General features: G+C 37.6%; 1 protein-coding gene across 4 annotated transcripts in view; it reads right to left on the bottom strand.

Annotated features, from left to right (window-relative positions):
* Nucleotides 1–2,530: 2,530 nt before the first annotated feature.
* Nucleotides 2,531–21,432, bottom strand: part of LOC106158085 (small conductance calcium-activated potassium channel protein 2) — a 53,510-nt gene continuing 34,608 nt past the window's right edge. For 3 of the 4 annotated variants that reach the window (XM_086999778.1, XM_086999774.1, XM_086999775.1), the window contains 8 exons: nucleotides 17,466–17,884; nucleotides 8,858–8,993; nucleotides 8,101–8,211; nucleotides 7,715–7,842; nucleotides 6,906–6,975; nucleotides 5,878–5,949; nucleotides 4,380–4,481; nucleotides 2,531–4,062 (listed from right to left, as the gene is read on the bottom strand). In XM_086999778.1, coding sequence (XP_086855904.1) covers nucleotides 3,826–4,062; nucleotides 4,380–4,481; nucleotides 5,878–5,949; nucleotides 6,906–6,975; nucleotides 7,715–7,842; nucleotides 8,101–8,211; nucleotides 8,858–8,993; nucleotides 17,466–17,884 — 1,275 coding nt within the window. In that variant the 3' untranslated portion in view covers nucleotides 2,531–3,825. The remainder of the gene's footprint in view (nucleotides 4,063–4,379; nucleotides 4,482–5,877; nucleotides 5,950–6,905; nucleotides 6,976–7,714; nucleotides 7,843–8,100; nucleotides 8,212–8,857; nucleotides 8,994–17,465; nucleotides 17,885–21,432) is intronic. The other variant, XM_086999776.1, reaches the window with a different exon arrangement.

The raw sequence follows: 21,432 nt of genomic DNA, 5'->3' as shown, positions 1-21,432 counted from the left end.
GTTTCTATATTGTCTAACCAGACATCTCACTATCTTTCATTGATTGTGCTCAACGATCTGTCATGAAGAGGATGCTGCGCTACGTGGAGGGCAGGAAAAACAGGAAATACCTCTTTTTATGAGTATATTAGTGTAGCTGGTAAACAGACACATGCACTTGGGTGTTCTTCATTATAGACACGCCAGGCGTTATCCAAACATCGATTATAAAGCACACAATGAAACGAAACTCTAAGCAAAATAAAATCAATGAAACCATCACTAACAGAAAAACTTATCTCTTACCCGAGATTGGACGTTTCAGAACACATGCCCCCAAAACCGAATAACGGAATATGCTATCTATCACGTGAAGTCGACCTATACGTGTACTAATGGCCAGTCATTAGTTTTCGGCAAATGTACATGTATATACTGGGTATCTGCACGTCCGAGATACTGGGTGACAGCACTGGGTGATCATCTTTGAAAGTCTGTCAAAATATTCCTATGCGTCTGGTTACAATGGGGGTGCCTTCATGTGAAAGGGGATAGCTTTGTTTTATTACAACAAACAGTTTTATGTTTCCAAACATTGGTGTGTATTTCAAACTTTTTCATTCTTAACCGGACATGACACTAAAATAGAGCTTAAATCTGGGTCTCAGGCATACCTGTCCGTTTTGCAGCTTTATATTATGGGAAAAAAAAGCTCTCAGAGCAGTATTTTCATGTATTTGGTCATCTCAGGGACTATTTACGGAACACACACTAGAGAGAAACAAAAATTGCTCTGCGTCTCAAATTTTGATGGGTGACGAAAATGGGTTGTTGTGCATTAATCTACAAATCGTTCAATTTCGGGATTTAAATACCTGAAATGCACACTGCTTTTTATAAAACAACAATGTGTAAGGAAATTCTGTCATCTGAGCTAGTATTCACAGATGTTATGACACAATCTTACTTCGTTTCCTTCAGACACGCGTCAGAGAAACCACAGCTAGCGTGTACCTGTAGTTTCGTTTCCCCCTTCAGATTCGGCATAGGGACTTAGCGTAAATAGTAGAGATTTCCACTTATGACGTTATAACCCGGTCTCATGAATATTAAATGAGACTAATTAAATTAGCTATATCCGGTCCCCACTTTTTGGTGTGCAATTCACGAAAAACGATTTCATCTCGTCACTGTTTAACCACCGATTCAGGAACTCAGCGTGCTTTCCCAACACTATGAAGTTAAGTGTACTCTTCCCTGATAATTTTTTAATGTGTTTAATGTTACATTTTCCAACCTTTATGAATATATAAAAAATACGATGCATATTTTAAGCGGAAAGCGTGCTCACAAGATCGGGGCAATGCTGCCCTTGTCCCATTGTTGTTACCCAATATCAGTATGCAGATGTACATTTATTTCCCTCGCGTAGAAGGGCATTGTATGCAGGTGCCGTTAATTTAACTGAATGTTGCAAGCAATTGCAAGCAAAACGTTAATTGTAGATAATCTCAAACAATTGTAAAAACGATAAAATGATAAACATTAATTGAGACGTAACAGAGAACTTAATGGCAACTTAAATTGGATGAGTGAATAAATAGATTAATGAATAGACAAATAAATGCATTGAGCAATATTCATGGATAGATAAAAAGAAACTCTGGAAATGTCCTTAACTGACACTTGAATTGAATTTTTTTCTATCATCACAGGAAAAAAACACTGGTTTTGACAAGAAACGTGATAGCTCAAATTAGCTGAGCTTATTTATCTGTCATCATTAAAAGTGTCGTCGGCGTATCAGAGGCATTAAGTCATTAACTCATTATTGCAGTGCTGATGGCTGTAATATACTTGTCGTAGCGCCTTAAAACAGAATTCAATGGGACAATAAATCGACCGAACAAATATTATGCTTAAAGGTAAGATGTATTTGGCCAAAATCAAACAAAATATTATATATTAGTATCTTTTTTAAAAAAACCAACGCTATAATGAGTTTCTTTTGGATGCACTGACAAGGGCTTAATATGTACACGAATGTACAATATTTAAATATACTTCAATGATTAATAATTAGATGTTATCATTTACTTTCCTCATGCATCGATAACAGACACTTTTTTGATTTAAAAAGTATTTTATTCTTTCCACAAGGTAAATGACACGCCCATTTCATGTTCATGTATATTGTAATCAGCACAGTTGATTATGCAGCACAGACACAAAGGCAGAACACTATGTCCAGAGAAGCTGAAGGCAGTCCAAGTATGACGGACGGAGTTAGGAAACGGATAACGTTAGCATACGTAAACAACAATTGCTCTTATAACTAAAAATACTGTTCTTATCTGTTTCTATTGAAAATCAGAATAGATTGTTTTAGCGTACGATGAAAAGAGTGTGCATAAAACAAATACCCGCGAAGAAACAGTGAAGTGTATTATGTGAACGTCATCCAAAGAGGTCAGGAGACGGATTCTGAATAATGACATACATGTTTATCTTTTTTTCCTTTCAAAAAAAAAAAAAAAAAAAAAAAAAAAAAAAAAAAAAAAAAAAAGCACAAATACATGTGTTAAACAGAAAATGTAGCGGAAATATCAAATAAAATCGAGCATTCCGTGAATAATTTTAAAACTTACAACAGAAGTAAAATGAGTGCAGTATCACCAAGCAAAATAATAAACACTATAACAAAATTTGGTCAGTAGAATACCAATAAAAAGTTTATATTCATCGAGTGGACTAGTGAAAATACATAAACAGTGACTGGAACAGAATATCAAAATCATTACAGACCTGTATATAGGTACAGTAGGCCCATATCTAACCTCTTGCAACCAAAGAAAATGACAATAATGTAAGTCCTTTAGAAAAAAAGAGAGAAATACCAACCAATATATTGTTAGCACAGCTCTTGAGATGGGTTGTCTTGGAATGTTCTAAGGAAGGACAAAAACGAGGAGAATTTCTCAACAAAGATAATCATGACTTCAAGCTAAATGTTGCTGCATTAATGGCAGTCTCTTCATGCATTTGGGTGTGGGCATGTTATTTATATATCTTATTAACGCACACAGACATTCTTGGCACTTACAATATATATATTTCATGAACGCAATTTGCGTCCATCCAAGTGCTAAGCGCTCTTTATAAACAAGTAAGCTGCGCGTACAAAGAAGTTCCACGAGTCTCTGGAAACATTCCTAAATGACTTTCGGACACGTTTGTGAATATACATATAATGTGTAGATATCTATATATTAAGACGTGAAAATTACGAGTCAATCTCATCACAGTGTGCTTCTTAAAGGTCTAATGATATCCGACGTGTTTTAAGACAAGACATGGAGGTGTTGACTCTTTACGCTTATTATGGTACAAAAACGAAATTTTGTGTTTTTTGAATGGGCATAATTATTTCGTGTACTTTTCATGTCCGCAATGCCTCTGTTCGTTAAGCATATGAATAATTTTTTGTCCTTGTAAAAAGGGCTATTTTGTGACCATAAGCTGCTGCGGCTGCTGCTGCGTTCTTTGTATCACAGTATAGCAGATCACATTTGCGAGACTGGGGGGTCCCCTATGTCGCATCTTAAGCCTTCTCTCACAGGCCTATTCCGGCGATGTGCTGCAATGAAGATAATTCCAGAAATCTGCTCTCCTTTTTTTATGAAGGAGGTTACTGAGCTCGGTGCTTTGGGGAGTAATATAACCCTCACTCGTGCCTGCATTTCAACACGTCACACATTTCAATCATTTCAGACGCATAGCTTTAATCGCAGCGCCCGGGTATATGGGCGACCGGAGCCTGTCCCCAGGAATGTAACCGCAAACATGTCATGCATTTGAAGAAATGTTGTCTGATTTTGAAGTTCGCGATGGCCGCCGATGACCGACGGCGTTTAATGGCGGTAAGGGGGACATTGGCCGCTGGCTATTCAAACTGGCAGCACGCGGTCGATTTGGATGTGGCTTGGATGCGGTAGATGAGAGAGGAGATTGTGCTTGCTGTTTCTGTTCCTGAATTGCTGCGATGTGTTCCGCTACCGCACCTGGCAGAGCCTCCAACTGTAACTGAGATCAGAGAAGAAATATATAAATGGAATGTGTTTACTTGGAATTGCCTTGTTTCAACACAGTCGTTTCTTTTAAACACCATTCATTTGATTTGGATGTCTTCACAGACTCGTGTTACAATTGTATGATTTTTTATCCGTTAAGGCGTTCATTTGGGATGCGATATAACGTCTACGATGACGGTAACAAGATGCACTGCGTAGGTTTAATGAAATATAATTCTGAATTAAATCCTATTGGTGCTGCTACAACCCTGGACTTTGTTCACGTCGAATTACAACTAATGAAATTATCAAACCGACTTTTTCCCCTACCTGAAGAGAGGTTAACTTTTCTTCAATTTCGTCCACTCTAGATTCGACAGTCGCCTGCTTAAGATGCATATCGGTAACCATTTCAAACATGTTGGTCTGCGTCTGAAAAAATGGCATTATTTTAGTGTATGGTAGCAATTCAATTACCCAGTTCTTGCATGAAAAAAGGGTTCCTCAAAAACCAAGAACCCACAACATTGGATTCGTATGGATATACTTAGGGTAAAATTCACACCTGGGTGGATACGACCTTGTTCAGCAAAATATGCTTTCAGACTAATAAAATAAATCACCAGGTTGGTTTTCTAAAGACAGTGTACTAACTGAATAGTTTATGGGCAATGCAGACCGTGAACTTAACTGTATGTGACTTAAAAGCAATAATACCAATTGGAGTAAGGAAAGACGCAGGGAAAAGAGAACTGCAGCGTTAGTGAGGATAAGTAGGGATATTCGCACACTCCATTTGCTAAATAAATGCAGGTATTAGTTGGAGCACAGTCAGCGTTAACCTCATCCTAAGAAAGAAGAACCTACGGTGCCTACGTGCTTTCAAGACGGTTGGTTTATTAGCTGGGTTATTATTTCAAGAACACTAAAGGTATTGGGGAATGCTTGGTGCACATTCATATCTTCAAAATAAACTTCAAATCGGCAGGTGGAGTTAACCAACAATAGATTTGCACACTTGGTATTAGTAAGGTAAAGGGAACACTAACAGCATCGGTTTATATATTGCAAAAAGAAAAAAAAGTAAAAACTTCCAGTCAGAATGAATCGATATTGGATGAACCCTGCTAGGTATGCACCAAAGCCACTTAAAAAGCAACCAATAATGAATCCGTTCGGAGGACTAAGAATAAATAGGAATGCTATTTGATATCCAGCAAGCCATCGGGAAGAGTAGCTTGCGGAAACAACTCAGGCAAACAATTTACATTCACACACGCAAGGTAGAACAGAACATGCTACACTTATGGCTATAGTTAAGATGGGAATTAAGTTTGAGATGAAAACTAGGAATTCCATTTCACATGCGCATTAGTCCAGAGCACCTATAACCTAACATCTAACACAGCAGCAACCGGCTAAAAGTATTCAAGTCAAAGAACCCAAATTAAACAGCGCCTTTCCCATCACATTTAATATTCATAATATAATGTAACATACCATCCAACGTGCCAACGTGCCCCATATCCAACCAAACACTAAAATCGTATTAGTAAACTACTACTCTCCCGGACAAATCGCTTCATGGTGCGTCTCATCTTCTTAGCCAATTTCTGTCGTTATGACAACGTCCCTGCACCATCGATATCGGCATTATTAAATGGAGTAGTTTACTCGTTAAAGGGGCGGGGATGGGTTCAAATATAAGGCGGGATCTATGCTCAGGAATAAAATCAACACCATACATTTTAAATAAGGGAGAGTAGTAGAAGTTTGAATGCATGTAAACCACACCTAAACATTCTGAGAGACGGGTATAGACTCAAACCTGTTGATAGACGATATGCGGCACGGAGATATACACGCTGGGACAAGCCTCCAAACCATTCTGAAACATACGCTACAAAAGGCAACAGTCCATTAGTGTGACAAACACGTCGAGGAGACGACAGTGTTAGGAGCATAAGATTAAGAAGTAGTGACTCTGGGTTTGTGTGCGTGTATGATGTCAAGGGATTTCGTGAAGGACTGAAATTGGGGTCGTTCTATTCTCAGGGAAGATACACATATTTTAGCAATGCGTGCACAGATGAAAAGTCAACGTGATTGTCTGGTACGATGAAAAGTTCCCTTCATTAAAAGACGTACATGTATAGACCGAGGGTCTCTTTGAGTCGATTTGGAAAGCTGTTTTTAAAGATAGTCTCTCTGGCAGCTTGTTTCAATCTCTCACATTTATTTCACTGCATAAATTTGGATGGTCATCAAAAAGCACTTTCCAGGCGGTAGCTACATTATTGGAATCTGTGGCTTTACAGACAGTTTCATCAAATCTTATCTGTTGGCCCCCTACATTTCGCTCAATAGGAATAGCGCAATTTGCCTTGACAAAACAATCAGGAAATGCCAAATCACAGTATTCACACATTTTGCAATAATGGCTCTAAACCTATGTGCTGTTATATTAATCATAGGGCGAAAACAGCGCTAACTTCGCAAGTGTAAATAAGGCATAGACGTAAGAACATTTGTGCTTTAGAAAAGCAATAAAATACCACTGCGTAGATATAACATCCTTGCTATCAGTAATGAAAATATCACAGGTATGATGAATAATTAAGGGCGATTCTCATATTAGATGTAGAAGAAGCAAGATAGATGTCACATTGCGTACACAAACGACATTAAAATTCGGCAACAACATAGGAACGCTTAAATGCTTGATGGGAAGAAAGCTTACCTGGTACTCGCCTAAATTGGGGAAGTCTAATGAGGGTATCTTGTTGTGATGAAATATGTTTGTTACAACAGAACATACGCAAGCAGCACACCGCCGACATCAATGCAATTACCTACCTTTGCTAAGTCTACTAGTGTGTTGGCTTGGTCGGTGAGCTTTCTTTGATATACTTTCACTTTTCGCAAACTGAAAACAAAGCATATATAGAAGTAATACAACTGTTATCATATTAAATTTGATATCATATTCAATATCGACACCCATGTTTACAAATATATAATAAACGTCACATTTGACATATTGCAGTCGTCCTTAACACCATCGGTTTCAAAATCCATGAAGCAAACAATACCTTTTTTTCCGCACTAGTACTATTGGCAACGATCAAAGCCATGTGGGAGAAGATCAGGTGCTATTAAGCTGATAATTTGTAGTTAGGCTGCTTAATTAGCCATACCTAAATGCCAGACTTTACAGGACTCAGCAACTATCAAATATACACGTTCTGGTACTGTGGTTTGGGTTTTGACAGATAAACATCAAGGAAGGGAACATTTTGGACTTACTGACAAATCTGCCTGTTTTACAACGAATAATGTGCCACGTAACCTACAGCGCGTGTTACGTGTTTGGTTCATTTCCTAACTGTGAATTGTTCTTAATCATTTATAATAATCTGTTTTCCTTTATAATAATAATAATTATAAATTACTTTTGGGCATGTTTATTAGTACATATTTTGCGTGTATAATGCTGTTGATTTCTGAGCTGTGAACATTCTACTGTGAAATGACTTCAAGTGTCGTGTTTTGAACGCGATGAATAATTTCTTTTTCTTTCACCAATACATTCTCTTATGTGGCCTGTTTTTGGTTATTTTGGCAACGTTACATTTTTTCGCGCGTTATATTGTTTTTATTCTCACCTGTGAATTGCCTGAAGGAATTTTCGTTGGTGTGTCCGTACTTTACTGGTGTTTACCCTTTTCACTAACTTTGTATATTTATAGATTAACCACGTTTCTCTAAGAACGTTTGCTGCCGAATTTTTCATCTGGAATTCAATGTGAAAATATGATAGCATTAATAATGGTACGATAAGATACATGTATTTCCAATCCAAGATCAATTCAAATTATAAGCGGTATTGCTCTTTTTGTCACTGTTTCAGTTATCTTACTGCGTTTATGCTAAAAACACGCTGCATACCGTACGCATCCTTAGCATCAAGACAGATTAACTATAAATGATGCTCTGAATAATGACATTGCGAGACGGGTGAGCCATTAAATTCCCTTTTTCAACCGCTTACCCTCTTTGTGAGCTGAGAGTCCATCATGAAGTTGTGGACGTGTTTCTCTGCTCTCGTGAGCTCAAGCTTCCTGGCTATGACCGCTACTACGAGAGCAGTGCACCCTGACCCCTGGAAGGAATTGTCAGAAATACACATGATAGAAACCCTACGTAATCTCATAGCCATTCAGGCATGTGGCTCATTTGGATTGGAATTATTATCAAGCTAAAATCATGTCGAAATAATAGGAATCAAAGCTGAATTAAATAACAGCATATGATGTGTTACAAAGATAAAATGTAAGAAATTCGTATACGATCAGTCATAACGATGGATCGCAGTTTGAAAATGATAATCAAGATAGATGAGACAGACATATAAATTGGGCAATCATGAACACAAATCGACATATGACTAAGACATTAAGAATCTTTTCCAAATTATGCATCCCAGTTAAGCACTTTTAAAGTACCATCACCATTTTAGATGCCACAGAACGTTGCCAATGTGCTGTGACGATCTCCAACCACCTGCGACATCGGTTTAAAATGGAAAGACTGTATGAATTATGTTGGCCATGTTATCTTTCAACTAAGTATCAATATTGAAGATTGAGAGAATTTTTAAAGGACTTCGACTGTGAATCATAGTTAAATCAAACAAATCCTAGGACATTCTAAATAGTGGTTAAAGGCGTAAGATTATCATCATTTTAACAAACTCCAACCGTTTTAAAGTATACATTTATGGAGGATTTCACCTATTTTTAGCTTACCATAATCCCTGTAAATACTGCGATGGCCCGTCCACAGTACGTGTTAGGTACGAGATCACCATACCCAATGGAGAGAAATGTGATTGCAATCATCCACATAGAGTTCAAGAGGTTCTTATGTTGGTCGTCATGGTAACTGTAAGTAAAAATTTAAGTCCTTTGCACACTTCTTTATTTGCAAAAATTATTTTACAGCGAGGTGGAATCTGACTGCAAATAAAAGAGAGAGTGTTATTAGAAATCCTGCTTTATTAGCCAAGATGTGATACAGCATGTTTTAACACGTCTATAATCAGATGACTGCACCATCAGAGCCTGCTGCCTGTAATACGATAAAATAATTCCTCCTCCCAGTAATACACACTTAAAGGAAATTAAAAGGCATAGAAACCCGAGGACAGGACATCGTTAAATGTTATCCGTAGGGTCAAACATATGGCTGGGCCGATTTTCCGACAAGAGGAGAAATATCAAAGATAAAACACTGTTTGAAAGACGGGAGCGAACAATAAGTTTGAATAGAACAATTGGATGAACGCGTATACCTAGCCATGTTAATAATAATAAGTCAATTTGTGTTTGGTCCGGTCAGACCAGCGCTTTATTATGGGAGATATGATGTTTGCAAAGATATTGAATGCATATTGGAAAACAGACCGCTGTTAAAAATGGAAAGTGATGTAGACAATGCATGCATAAATCAGAGCCGAAGTGCTTGCGAAGCAGCACTTTGTCGCACAGCTTTCAGCGTTCCTGATGGAAAAATATGTAGAATAAGTGCCTTAAAAAGAAGAAATCAATGGTAACTACTAGTTACCTTTGAAGACAGATTATAACTAGCTGTCAAGTATTTGCAATCTATTTAAAGGTCGCATTTTTGTAATCGTTTCATCTGACGTTAATTAAGGCACAACGATCATCAAAGAGTGGGGTTCAATGTAACTCCGGGGCGATCTATTCTTTGCTACAATATGTGACCGACATAATGACCGCATCTCGTGATGAACGAGTCATGCATGAAAAAATCATAGTAACTCAGAAATTTAGGGGCGGGAGGTTGACAATTTACCTCTTTTTATCAAGAGAGTCGGGTATTTGGAGATTCTCCAGCAATACCAAGGGGCACTCAAAGACTGCAATCATTTCAGTCTTCTGAATTTCATTATATATTACCAAATGCTCGTGTATGAATTACATGTAAAAACGTTATGTCATAAGACATGCGTGTTTTGCTAGATAGCAATTATCTGAACTCAAAATATGCATTACATTGTACAAACCAAGTGACACGAGTTGCAATAAATTGCAATAAATATATATATATCATCACTACTGTATTACAATCAGTACATACTGTCGATCGCGAGTTAGTCTACCAAACACTGATTATTTAAGACGAAGAACAGGCTTTAGATGTAATTGTAGGAAGCAGGTGTTGATGGACAGATAAATTGTGAAAATTACAAAAACACAATTACAGGCACGGGGGACGTTATTTCTTCACACCTGATCCTTATTAAGCTAAGATTACACTTTGGCATTCACAATAGTCCAATTTGATGCCATCACGACAGTTAATGTGACAGAGATTAAAACCCCTTCACACACTGCGGGTGAGCGTTAATGAATCTTGGATCCTAGTGCTTAGTTATCTGTTATATACTAAAATAGTCCTGAAACTTGAGCTTTCAAAGCGCGTTATATTTGATACCCCTTTCCTTGTCAAAAGTAAGCAATAATTCGACAAGCACAAATAATACTAAAAAATTCCCCGATATCACCAAGCATCAGTAAATCACATCAAGAAGAATATCTCATTATAACTTCTTGATCACATTCAACTTATCGACTTTGGAGGAGGGGTGGGAACGGGGTGCAGAAATAAACACAGTACATGACAGTAATGGGATCATAAGCAGAGGTATAGAAACATTAAGTCCAAGCAAACCATGAGGAACCTCATATTCAAAATAAAATGATTAAATGTTCATATCTAGTCGGTCTCGCAGACAATATGAATCGACATGTTCGCGGTTTATAAAGTTCGTTATAACTTGTCGCAGCTTGTTTGGCGGAATTAAACCAAACGACGTAGGTTTTTAATTGAGACAGTGATATAGATGACAAGGTTTATCTAGCTAATAAATGCTGATGCTATGTGACACTCTTTCTTGTTAGCCGTGACGTCAAAGATATACATTTGGACACGCGGGCGCCATGTCCACACAGCCTTGAAATGGAGCAGGAACATGATCTTAGGTTATAAGTGTCCTCTCGTGTGTGTCAAGAGAAAAATATAAAACAAACACGAGACAGTTTACATAAAAGTACCGTTTCTAGATGTGAATGAACTGTGCATCTCGTTTTCTTGATCATTCTTTTTAGATGGATTGTCCTCATTATGCCAGCTATCCCGAGGTCCCAAAAGTAAACTGGTTCAAATCTGGTTATGTTTTGAGAAAGAAAACCAAATTTGTATATAAGTAATATAAGATCGATACACTCTCATACAAATACCACATCCAATAAATGGTTATTGACACAATGTTACATTGCTCAAAGAACGGCCGCCTTTAGCATTTCATAATCATATAAGTACACTAGGAGCTTGGTGCCAAGAATTGATGTTATATTTGCAGAGAAAATTAGTTTTTTTCTGATTACAAAAATAGGCTATTGACCGCATAATGATGTAAAAACCTGCAACTTAGGAAGTATCTTTTGCAAGGATGGACCGGTTAGATTGCACATCACGCCGCATTCATCTCAACGTCCCAAAAGAGGTTCTAATATCAATTTCATGCCGCTCCGCTGAATGATCAATCCCCTTGGTGACTGATAAGTTATGTAAACTGATTAATTACAAACCCAATTAATACCCGATATAATGTTAAAATTATGAGATGGAATCTAACAACTATAAATCCCGCAGCGCGTCTCTATGACTTCTTAATCTCGAATGTAAAACCTTCCTTTTTTTCTTCATTTCAATGACCTTATCTGGTTTTCCTACCAACAATCAAGTGGGTCTTAGCAATTCCTCTACCGTCCATGTCATAATTCATACTCAGCTCAATTCGTTTAAGAAGCGTATTAAAGGGCGTCTGGCTAGGCTAAAAAAAGTGTGTTCTATTTTTTGTTAACTATACGCGGCAAAGAAATTCTGTTAATTTCTATAAACAGTGTCGACGACGTTGTTGTTTGCATTGGACCAGTATTTACCAAGATATATTTGCTTTGTGCACATATCTACTAGTGTTTTTAGAGATGCCAGATGTTATGAAAATGCATTAGATATTCTCCACTCTGTTTACCGCGTTGATTAACTACGTGATTAGTTGTTTCTTTCCCTAATGGTATTACAAGGTGAATTGCGTCGCAAGATCGCCCATTTTGTAAATGAGAATTACGTTCACAGGAAATTTATTATCAAGATTGAGGTGATCAACACCGCAAGGACTCATTTGATATGAAATAGAATTAATTATCTCTTGGTATTTCAAAATCGTTTGATTGGATAGGGGGTCCTAGACCTTTAATTTTGAGTGGACCTATTATAATGAAAAAATGAATAGAAATCACCGAGTTTTACAAAAAGAATACGATGTAAAATCTGTAACATTGAAATAAACGATGACTTCGAGATATATGTATAAGTCGCACCTGCCGTCCAAATAAAAATGTATTCTAGTAAATTAAACATAAACATGTTTGTGCCCCTGATTTTCATGCAAAACAGAATAATGACCATCCGTTTCTGCATTAAAAAAGTCTAGAATAGTCATACCATGATTTGAAAGCAACCCATGTTACCAATAAGCAGACATACCGGTAAGTCTGGTATTATTTCCTTGATGCTTTATCATGGAAACCCGGACGGTGGCAAGGTGTGCTTTATCTCAAGGCAGGTATGATTTTGGGTGCAATTTCGGTGCCATCACCACGTGCGAGCAGGGAAGAATTTCCTACCGGATATATGTATAGGAACTAAAGGGTCAATAAAAGTGCAATTTTGCACGTAAATGTCAAAGGCACGCAAGGTTACGCATTTCATGGGTAAATATGGCGAGACGACGTTTCTTTGATATCATACTGAGTATATGAAAAGAACTCCAGGAGATGTATGACTTGAGTGATTCCATTTGCAAAACAAATATGTATTCCAAAAGTGGGCCTACGCCATGACAGGCGTTCACAGTCCTTTGACGTATCAAAACAAGGCACACGCCGTAAGGCGAATGTCCGACAAAAAGCCTACTTGTGTCAGCCAATGCTTTCAGTAGAAAATTTGTCCGCACCTTTCAAAAAGATTCAACACTGCAATATGTGTGCCATTTAGCATCCGTTTACTCAACATGCGATGGTATTTGTCATTTTGGGAGTTTCCAATTCACCTCATGAAGTGTAATGTTTGATTTAATGATGGGCTTTTCGAAAACATTTGATGAGTGGATATCAACAGCGTTCCACTCATATACGCCATACCACATTTACTACTTGCGTTTGATTTCTCCAGAGCATTTACTTATATACCAATTTCACCATAAAGTTGCCAAGAGCACCGACACTTAAAGATAGATGTATACAAAATTCATGCAATTGAAATTGGGGTCTTACTTGTAAAGCCTTTGCGCTACCACATTTAATGCGCTGGGGTGACAGATAGTCTGGCAATAGCAAAAGGTAGACAATTTAAAATACAGGTTAATGTTGTTCCAACTACATTGACAAGAGGGCCATAAATCTTCAGTTATTTCTATCAATCATTAGTGTAGTCAAAAAAAAGAGGATATTGGAACTGTTGAATGTCCAAATTAAAAAAATAAAGGTTGCAACAAACCGCAAAAGGAGCATATGGCTTTGTTAATGGAAAAGTATGCCTAATTATGTCTAAAATATCATTCTTTATCCTGTAGGCTGTACATAATTGAGGTAAAAGTACAGTATGAAATAGGCCCTTATGTACCTTGCAGTTTATAAATTATATATAAAAATACGAATCGTTTGCTCGTTAACTTGGTACTGCAAAATACACGAAAATACCATTCTTATTTTCGATTAGGCAAAGGTGACAAAAATCCATTTTGGATCCCTGTTCATTGGACAGGAGTGTAAAAGACCGTCAATCATGTGAGAAAATTTCTTTAAGTAATGTACAAAATACAGATGAATCGATTCTTGCAGTGTCTATTGCTGTTCCATTAGGAGTGACTGAGTGGGCGTTATTAAAGCATGTAGCAATGTCAGCGCGAAAGTACATGTGTGAAAAAAAGCTTGAGTTTCATGACACTGACGATGGTCCTCTTCTATTCAGCAATGGAAGCATAAATAAGATGTGAAAAAAAAACAGTTTTCAACTGTCCCTGAAACCCAGGACGTGTTTGAAGGGCTGATAAGTGATTTACCAGTATTAACATGTACATTATACCACCTGCACCGTGTCCTGCGTGTTGCGCAAGCAAACTGATAAGGCCGTAAAAGCCGTTTGTCCCAAAAAGCTTTCAACTCAAATCATGGATCAATGTGCAATGCTTTCGGGAAATGGCATGGTTTATGTCATCAAATGCTTGGGTACACATGGAAGGTTACATCTAAAAGGAAATAAATGTGTTTTAAGCCTTAGGTATTAGCAATTGGCATTGAACTAAGGGTGCCATGGACAATGGTATGTTGGATATTAGGCACTTGTATAACTGAACAAAGCATGTATCCTAGTGGTGCTTCACTGAAGTGTAATAACCTTTTAAGACATTGATGCGCAATAATCATGAACATGTATTTGAACCATGTGTATATTGCATCCCCTCTCTCTCTCTCTCTCTCTCTCTCTCTCTCTCTGCATTTAGCTTAGCATGCACTTCGTATCTGTTTGCTTCAGGCACAGAACTGTATTTCAAGACATATTTACAAGAATTATGCTCTATGCTGGTATGCTCTGTTTGTCTAAACAAAGCAATCCAAATAAAGGGGACATTTGTTTAATTATACACATATAGCATTACGATACTCATAATGATATTCCTTATATTTTGAGAAATGAACGCTTAAAATGAGCTGAGACCACAAAACACATAGAAAAGTACGTCTTTTTCTAAAATTGAAAATACTCTGAGGGAGGTTGTTGGCGGCAATTCGTTCTCCACAGGGATGAAAACCAATTCTCCTTGGCGGTGTCAGTATATTCATGTTCTTTGATAGATTATTTCCTTGTCCTCTCTTTTTGGTGATTTCTATGTTCTATTATGACTAATGCAGCAAGGGAATATATGATCTACTGTTACTTAAGTCAATACTGAAAAGCATATTTCTCAAGCACCAAGCAGCTGCTTCATAACGTGGCAAAAACAAAGTTCTTTTCCTCGCTGTCAGTTTGGAAATCTAATGACGAAATCAGAGTGTTAGATAACATGAAAGAAAAATAGAGAGAAAAATAGACTGTAAAATTAAAGCTACTTTCGAAATTAGATACCCCCTAAACAACATACCAAACTGACCTAACACTGCACCGTTTACGTAAACGGAAAATGACATAAAGTAGATTGTATGTAGTGTACGTATAGTCTTTATTGCCCATTTGAACCAATGTGTTCTAGGTTAAACACAAGTTGTATGCGTCTGTAAGAGGTCTACCAACTTACGTTTAGGGTGCTAAATATAGCACGAAACATGTAAGGTAACTCGATGCGTAGGTGTGCCATTACCAGTGGTACATGTATATACCAATGCTAGCATATAGACCAAACCGGCTTTAATTGAAAGTCTGTTATCAACAAATGAGTTACATGTTTGTTCTGAGATACTTATGTACTGGGTAAAGTGAGTGGCCATACTGGCACATCGGTTACAAAAAGAGCTAAAGCGAAAGACTGCCTTAATCTGTATTAAATTGTATTCGTAAGCGTGTATACTGTAATAATGTTTAAATAGTCCAGAAATGATGATCACTTAAATATATATATCAAAAGTATTTACATATGAAACCTACATGATCTGGGCAGGTGTGGCAAAAAAAAAGAGGTTTGACGTCAATAGAAAATATGATCGGAAGGAAAATAACACTTTGACACAGGTTCAACTGAAGGATAAAGCCAATATGAATAAACATGATGCGTATTTCAAGCCAAATGGCGACTTTTTAATAAACGTGGCGGAAGAATCATATACATTTGAACTCTAGAAAGTTGATGAAGAGACTTGCATGGTCGTAAGTGATCAACACATAAAAATGCGGCGCCGACAAAATTGCAAATAGAAGGATAACATTTGTAAAGCAAATATTTGATTACCAGCCACATGAAAGATGAACACCACTGCCTTAATGAATTTCAGAAGTTCTGCAAAAACTTCCATAGTTTCTAGGATAAAAAATACATACCAAAATCACGGGGGTAAAACAGTTGGAATATTAGGAAACATTAGTTAGCGGTGTGGCCATATGAGTTGCTTGCATGTTTTTGGTGCTTCAATTATTAAGTGGTCTAGTGTGCAATTCGTAAAACGGTTTTGTATCGCTTTTTATTCTTCTATTTTAATATTATACACTAGATATAAAACATGTAGTAGGCCTATTGACACTTTAGGTAGTTTGATGAATGTTTTTTTTTTAAATTCTACCATAGAAACACGTTTGTCAGGTTCGTGATTGTATTCTCTCAATACAGATTCGTCTACTGCAAAAGCGTCCTATTTCCCTAACGGGCTCAGTAGCACAAACGTCACATTTAAGATCGTTATAATGTTCCACGAAGGCCTGCAGAAAAGCACACACAGCCACTCCAGCTGTTGCACTGTTTGACATTGCGAGTGTTGATAGGCGTGTTAATTCGTAAAAGCTGTGAAATGAAATATCAGCACCTTATCCACCATTAACGGGCTAGATAGGTGTTTCAGCCCGTGTTTATCATAGCTGGCTAATTAAGTAATACGTCCTCAGCCACAGTAACAGAAATGACCCAATGAAATGTTCCTGCAGGGCGGCCATATGACCGAAGGGATGGGATTTGCTGTGTTGTAGGATTATTCAAGTGCAATCCGTGCAGATATATTAAAATCATCTACTGATAGATGTTATCGTTCACTCTGCTGCCATGTGCAACGACTTTATTACTATTAGAATAATGCCGTTCTACATGCATGATGAATACGCTCACCAGTATAATGTCCATCATACTGGTTGTTTAGTTCATCAAATTTTCATGCCACCTGATTTTCATTATAAATAGTATAGATTTTAAGGTCTGATTAATACTAAGGTTCGCCAAATTAGAAGGCCGACACGCAGAATCGTATATTGTTTTGGCATTAAAGATATATAAAACAGTACTTGAAATGCATCTGTTTTCAAATATAATGACCTTTTTATAAAAGTTTACTATGTATTGCTTAGTATAGTGACAAGCATTAAATAGCTGACCCAAAACTCATCTTTTGCGTAACAATCTCTCTGAATGTATCACAGTGTGTCCATATCTTATATACGAAGTTGGCAAATTTATCAAATTTGTTTTGTTTTGTTTTTTTTGTTTTTTTTGCAATACATCTTTACTAAAAATGACAGCAATGGCACAAAATAAAAACGTTGTACAAGAAACGGGATTAGAAATCTTACCTCTCGCATCCTCTCAAAGTCCAACTGGCAATAATCCACAGGGAGAGAGTGAACACCAGTAAGACGGCACCGGGGCATATTGTCATCAGCGCCTTCAGGACAAACCGCGTGTTAAAACTGATCCTGTTCAGGGCACCAATACTTCGAGACGATGCATCCGTGAAGAGTTTACTGTGAAGTAACATTACACGACATATGAGATACAGTCTTATAAACATCGGGAGAGATAACAGTATGTCGATGGGCACCTTTTCGGAGGTGACCGTCACCCCATCATGGTGCACCGTTGTCCATATGAAATCGTACGTCCCTGGGATTGGATGAATGGAGCACACTACAAGCTCCACTATTATCTGACCTATTCTCTGGAGTGACATCGCTATTCTCCAGTCCTCTACGCAATTGTCGATGGCGAATATCTGGAAAATAATGATGACATTCAATAAGATATATTAAAATATTGAAATATCCGTGGCCATTTTGGTCGTGAATGAAGCTCATATCTAAACTATTTGACATGTCTTGTTGAAGAGTGTACATTTTAGAACCATTCAAGTATAAAACGTAAGGCATGTTCCTCATGGTAAATGATTTTTATATGCTGTAAACGAACACCGATTTTAAAGAACGGCCGTGTAACATTGAAAATTAGTACGACCTTAATTGACAGCATAGCCATCCATGTAATATTCACTATCAATATAATACATGTCTAATACACAAAGAACCATACGTTTCCGTATATATGTATTTCCAATGCATTGTGACATTATTCACATTATCCAACAAAGTGTACAAAAATCTGATTCTCTGAAAAGGAAAAAGAAAATGTTAAATTTGCGTTTATTCATTATTCATGCTCTAAATATTGACATTGAAGTCTGGTGGACACTGTCAGCCATATTGGAATTGTACGGGCACGAGTCTCGTTCCATCCATTCAAATGATTATAATGGCTGCAATAACAAGGTAACCCGTGTGTGTGTGGTTGCCTGTTATTGGAGTAAAATAAAGCGAGACAGTATTCTACATAAAAGGAAACACCGCTCAGCAAAATGGATTTAGCGAAAGACTTAACGGTGTGGACACATATTCCTGGTTCGATATCGACTGAGCATGGCGGACGTGGGTGGCATCCCTAATGAGGGCGGCTGGGAAAATAAAGACCGATCTATCCGTCAAGGAGAGGAAGTGGGGCATCAACACATTGTCACTTTTTTGGCCATGCGAAATGCCTGCCAAATAGAAATACTTGTTCCTCGTGTCAACAGTGTGATTGATAGCATGCTCAGTACCTATGGCTGATAATTAGTTTTGTTTTTCATCTAAACAGGTCAACCGAGTAGACGTAGTTATCAAGCAAAACAATCAGATAATATAACGTAAACATTAATTGTGACTAAGACAAAGGGATTCACGGGAAGACAATGTTTCAAGAAAAAAAAAAGACCCGTTCTGTTCGGGATTACTTAATGGTCTCGGTTGTTCCATATTTATAGCAATGGGTCACAAACGTATACTTATTTTGTTACCAATCATTCTCGCAGAACTCATTTTCAGCTGATCAAGCATAACTGATTGCCAAGACAGAACAATATGCAATGCCTCTTAATGACAGACTCTAGACGCTGCACGTGATTAAACACTCAGGAACGGGGATCAGATATGTAATATCCAAATGAAAATCTAAATCTTAATGTAAAAGTACTTCGAAGCCCTATTTCAATGTATCGATTTGATGCAATCTTAAGGTCACATGAGAGTTTTACATAAAACAACTTGGCTATAGTAGTGTTCTTCTCTCTACAGCATGTAGAGGTCATCCTGGCAAACTACCCCTTCCTGACTGTCCTTTCAACAAGGGAGATAAATTACAGTGAACCCGTGGGCCCCCGTCTGGAGATACATTTATTTCAAAGAACGCTCGATTCTGATTTCATGAGGACTATTAAGACATTCTCATCCAGCTTACTGGTAGATTCATTGACAAACAGACCAACATTAAAAATTGAATTACAGAAAGATTTCTTCACATTCAGCTAATATTCACATATAACAAAAGAAAGATATTCATGAACATGATGGTATTTCTTGTTCCAAACATGGGACCAAGCTCACACACGTGTACACACATCCAAACGCCTGAAGGCAATGCACAGTCACGAACTACACATTTGTCTCACAGTATTTTCAAAAACTCTACCCCCTACTTGTACGATAAAAACATCCTACCCCATCAAAAATAAATGAAATATATTTGACATAATCGTAAAGTATGCCATAATGCATTATGCCATCGGGCCCCTATTTTTATTCATACAACACAGACCCGAAGCTGACGAGCAATCTAATTTTGACAGTATTGAAATTCCTTAGAGACATATGAAAGTGGGTAGAAAATTGTCATATGGAACGACGTTAGGAATTCTGCAATGAAGAAAATTAGAGGTAGCGTGCAAAAATGGCTAGATACGAAACGGTTCATTAAAAAAGGCACTTTCCTATCCAACAGCGTAGCCGACAAATAGCGAATAGTGCATTTCAGTGGGATGCTGTCATGGCGATTACGTATATATGCATTAGGAAGCACTCAGTGTGTCTACTAAATGCTGTCGCTTCAGATCATGAATCAAGACCAAGCATGACGAAATCAGAGAGAAAGGATGTCAAGTAAATCAAGGTCAGGCTGACATTACAATGCCAAATAAGGAATACGCCTGCCAACTATAATTTCCTTTAGAAAGGTAAACACTGGTCCCTCATTTCAGTGTAAACAGTATTTATTGATTGTCTAATTTGAACGATGTATAGGGTATGTTCCTACTTTACGCAATGACGCAATATGCACTTGTTTTGATAGACAATAAAATGTCCTTAGAAAGAAAACTTATTGCCAAAATTTATGACTTTATTTAAGATCACAAAAAAGTCTATCCTTGTATTGAAGATTTGGCATTCCCTATTTGGCATTCCTCATGATAATTGACAAGTTAAAAATGACTGTACGTGTCGCAGCCTATCTCCTTGATTTCACTGTGACGACTACCATATGTTATTTGTCATCTTGGCACTGCAATAGATCGTTTAACACGTTTACCGTTAGATGAAAGCAAGATTGTACAACATTAAAGCGGCATCATGTTCAAAATGACATTTCGGATCAATTAACGAACCGGGTTAATAAATACGCTGAAAATGAAAGGGGCTTTTAGTGAAAGTGCGAGGTGTAAACATGATTGTGAGAGCGAAAACCTTACGAACATTCAGGTTTACACCTGAAATCAATCCCGCAGCCGTCAGTTTTAGGGAAAGGTCATTTGAGATTACGTCATAAGAAACACGTTCTCTTTAGCTACGCTACCGGGACACGCAATGCTGGCTCGACGGCTGCCTTTTGATTGGACACATGCTCCTGTCCTGTGCGAAAGACGTTCCAGGGTTTTAAGTCTCTCAGCAGGTTTACAACTACAATTTGAATAGCTTTCTGTCCACTTATTGATGTCTCCCGTGGATTTGACTCCGCTGGGAGTCAAGTTTTCCGCGAACCCATTATACATAAAACTCGGTGTTGGTGACGTTATAAGTGGTAGGTTTCAAGGTTTATTCAGCTACGGCATTAATTAGGGTGAAAATGATTTAACTGTCAGGACTAAAAGCCACAATGTTTTAATCATCTAACAGCACACATTGTGTTCTGTCGTTACAATTGGACGCACTGTTAACATTGATTAGTGGCGGCGAACAGAATAAACCAATTAGTAAAAGCGATCTTGTTGATGGGTTAATGGCATAGGATTACGGTATAGTTGGAGAGAATAATTGGTTTCGACCTGATATGTACATGTATATAGACCATCCAACTCTACCAATACTAATGGAGCCGTACCTAAATTTAGTCGACCCAATATAATGGCCCAGAGTGCAATAGCACTCTCAGAACGGAACATTTTTTATTCCGAGCACAACC

This window comes from Lingula anatina, chromosome 1, assembly GCF_051362555.1.
Source record: "Lingula anatina isolate TDL-2025a chromosome 1, LinAna3.0, whole genome shotgun sequence".
Classification (NCBI taxonomy): domain Eukaryota; kingdom Metazoa; phylum Brachiopoda; class Lingulata; order Lingulida; family Lingulidae; genus Lingula; species Lingula anatina.
Note: the sequence above shows the minus strand (reverse complement) of the source record. Positions and strands in the feature narration are given on the sequence as shown.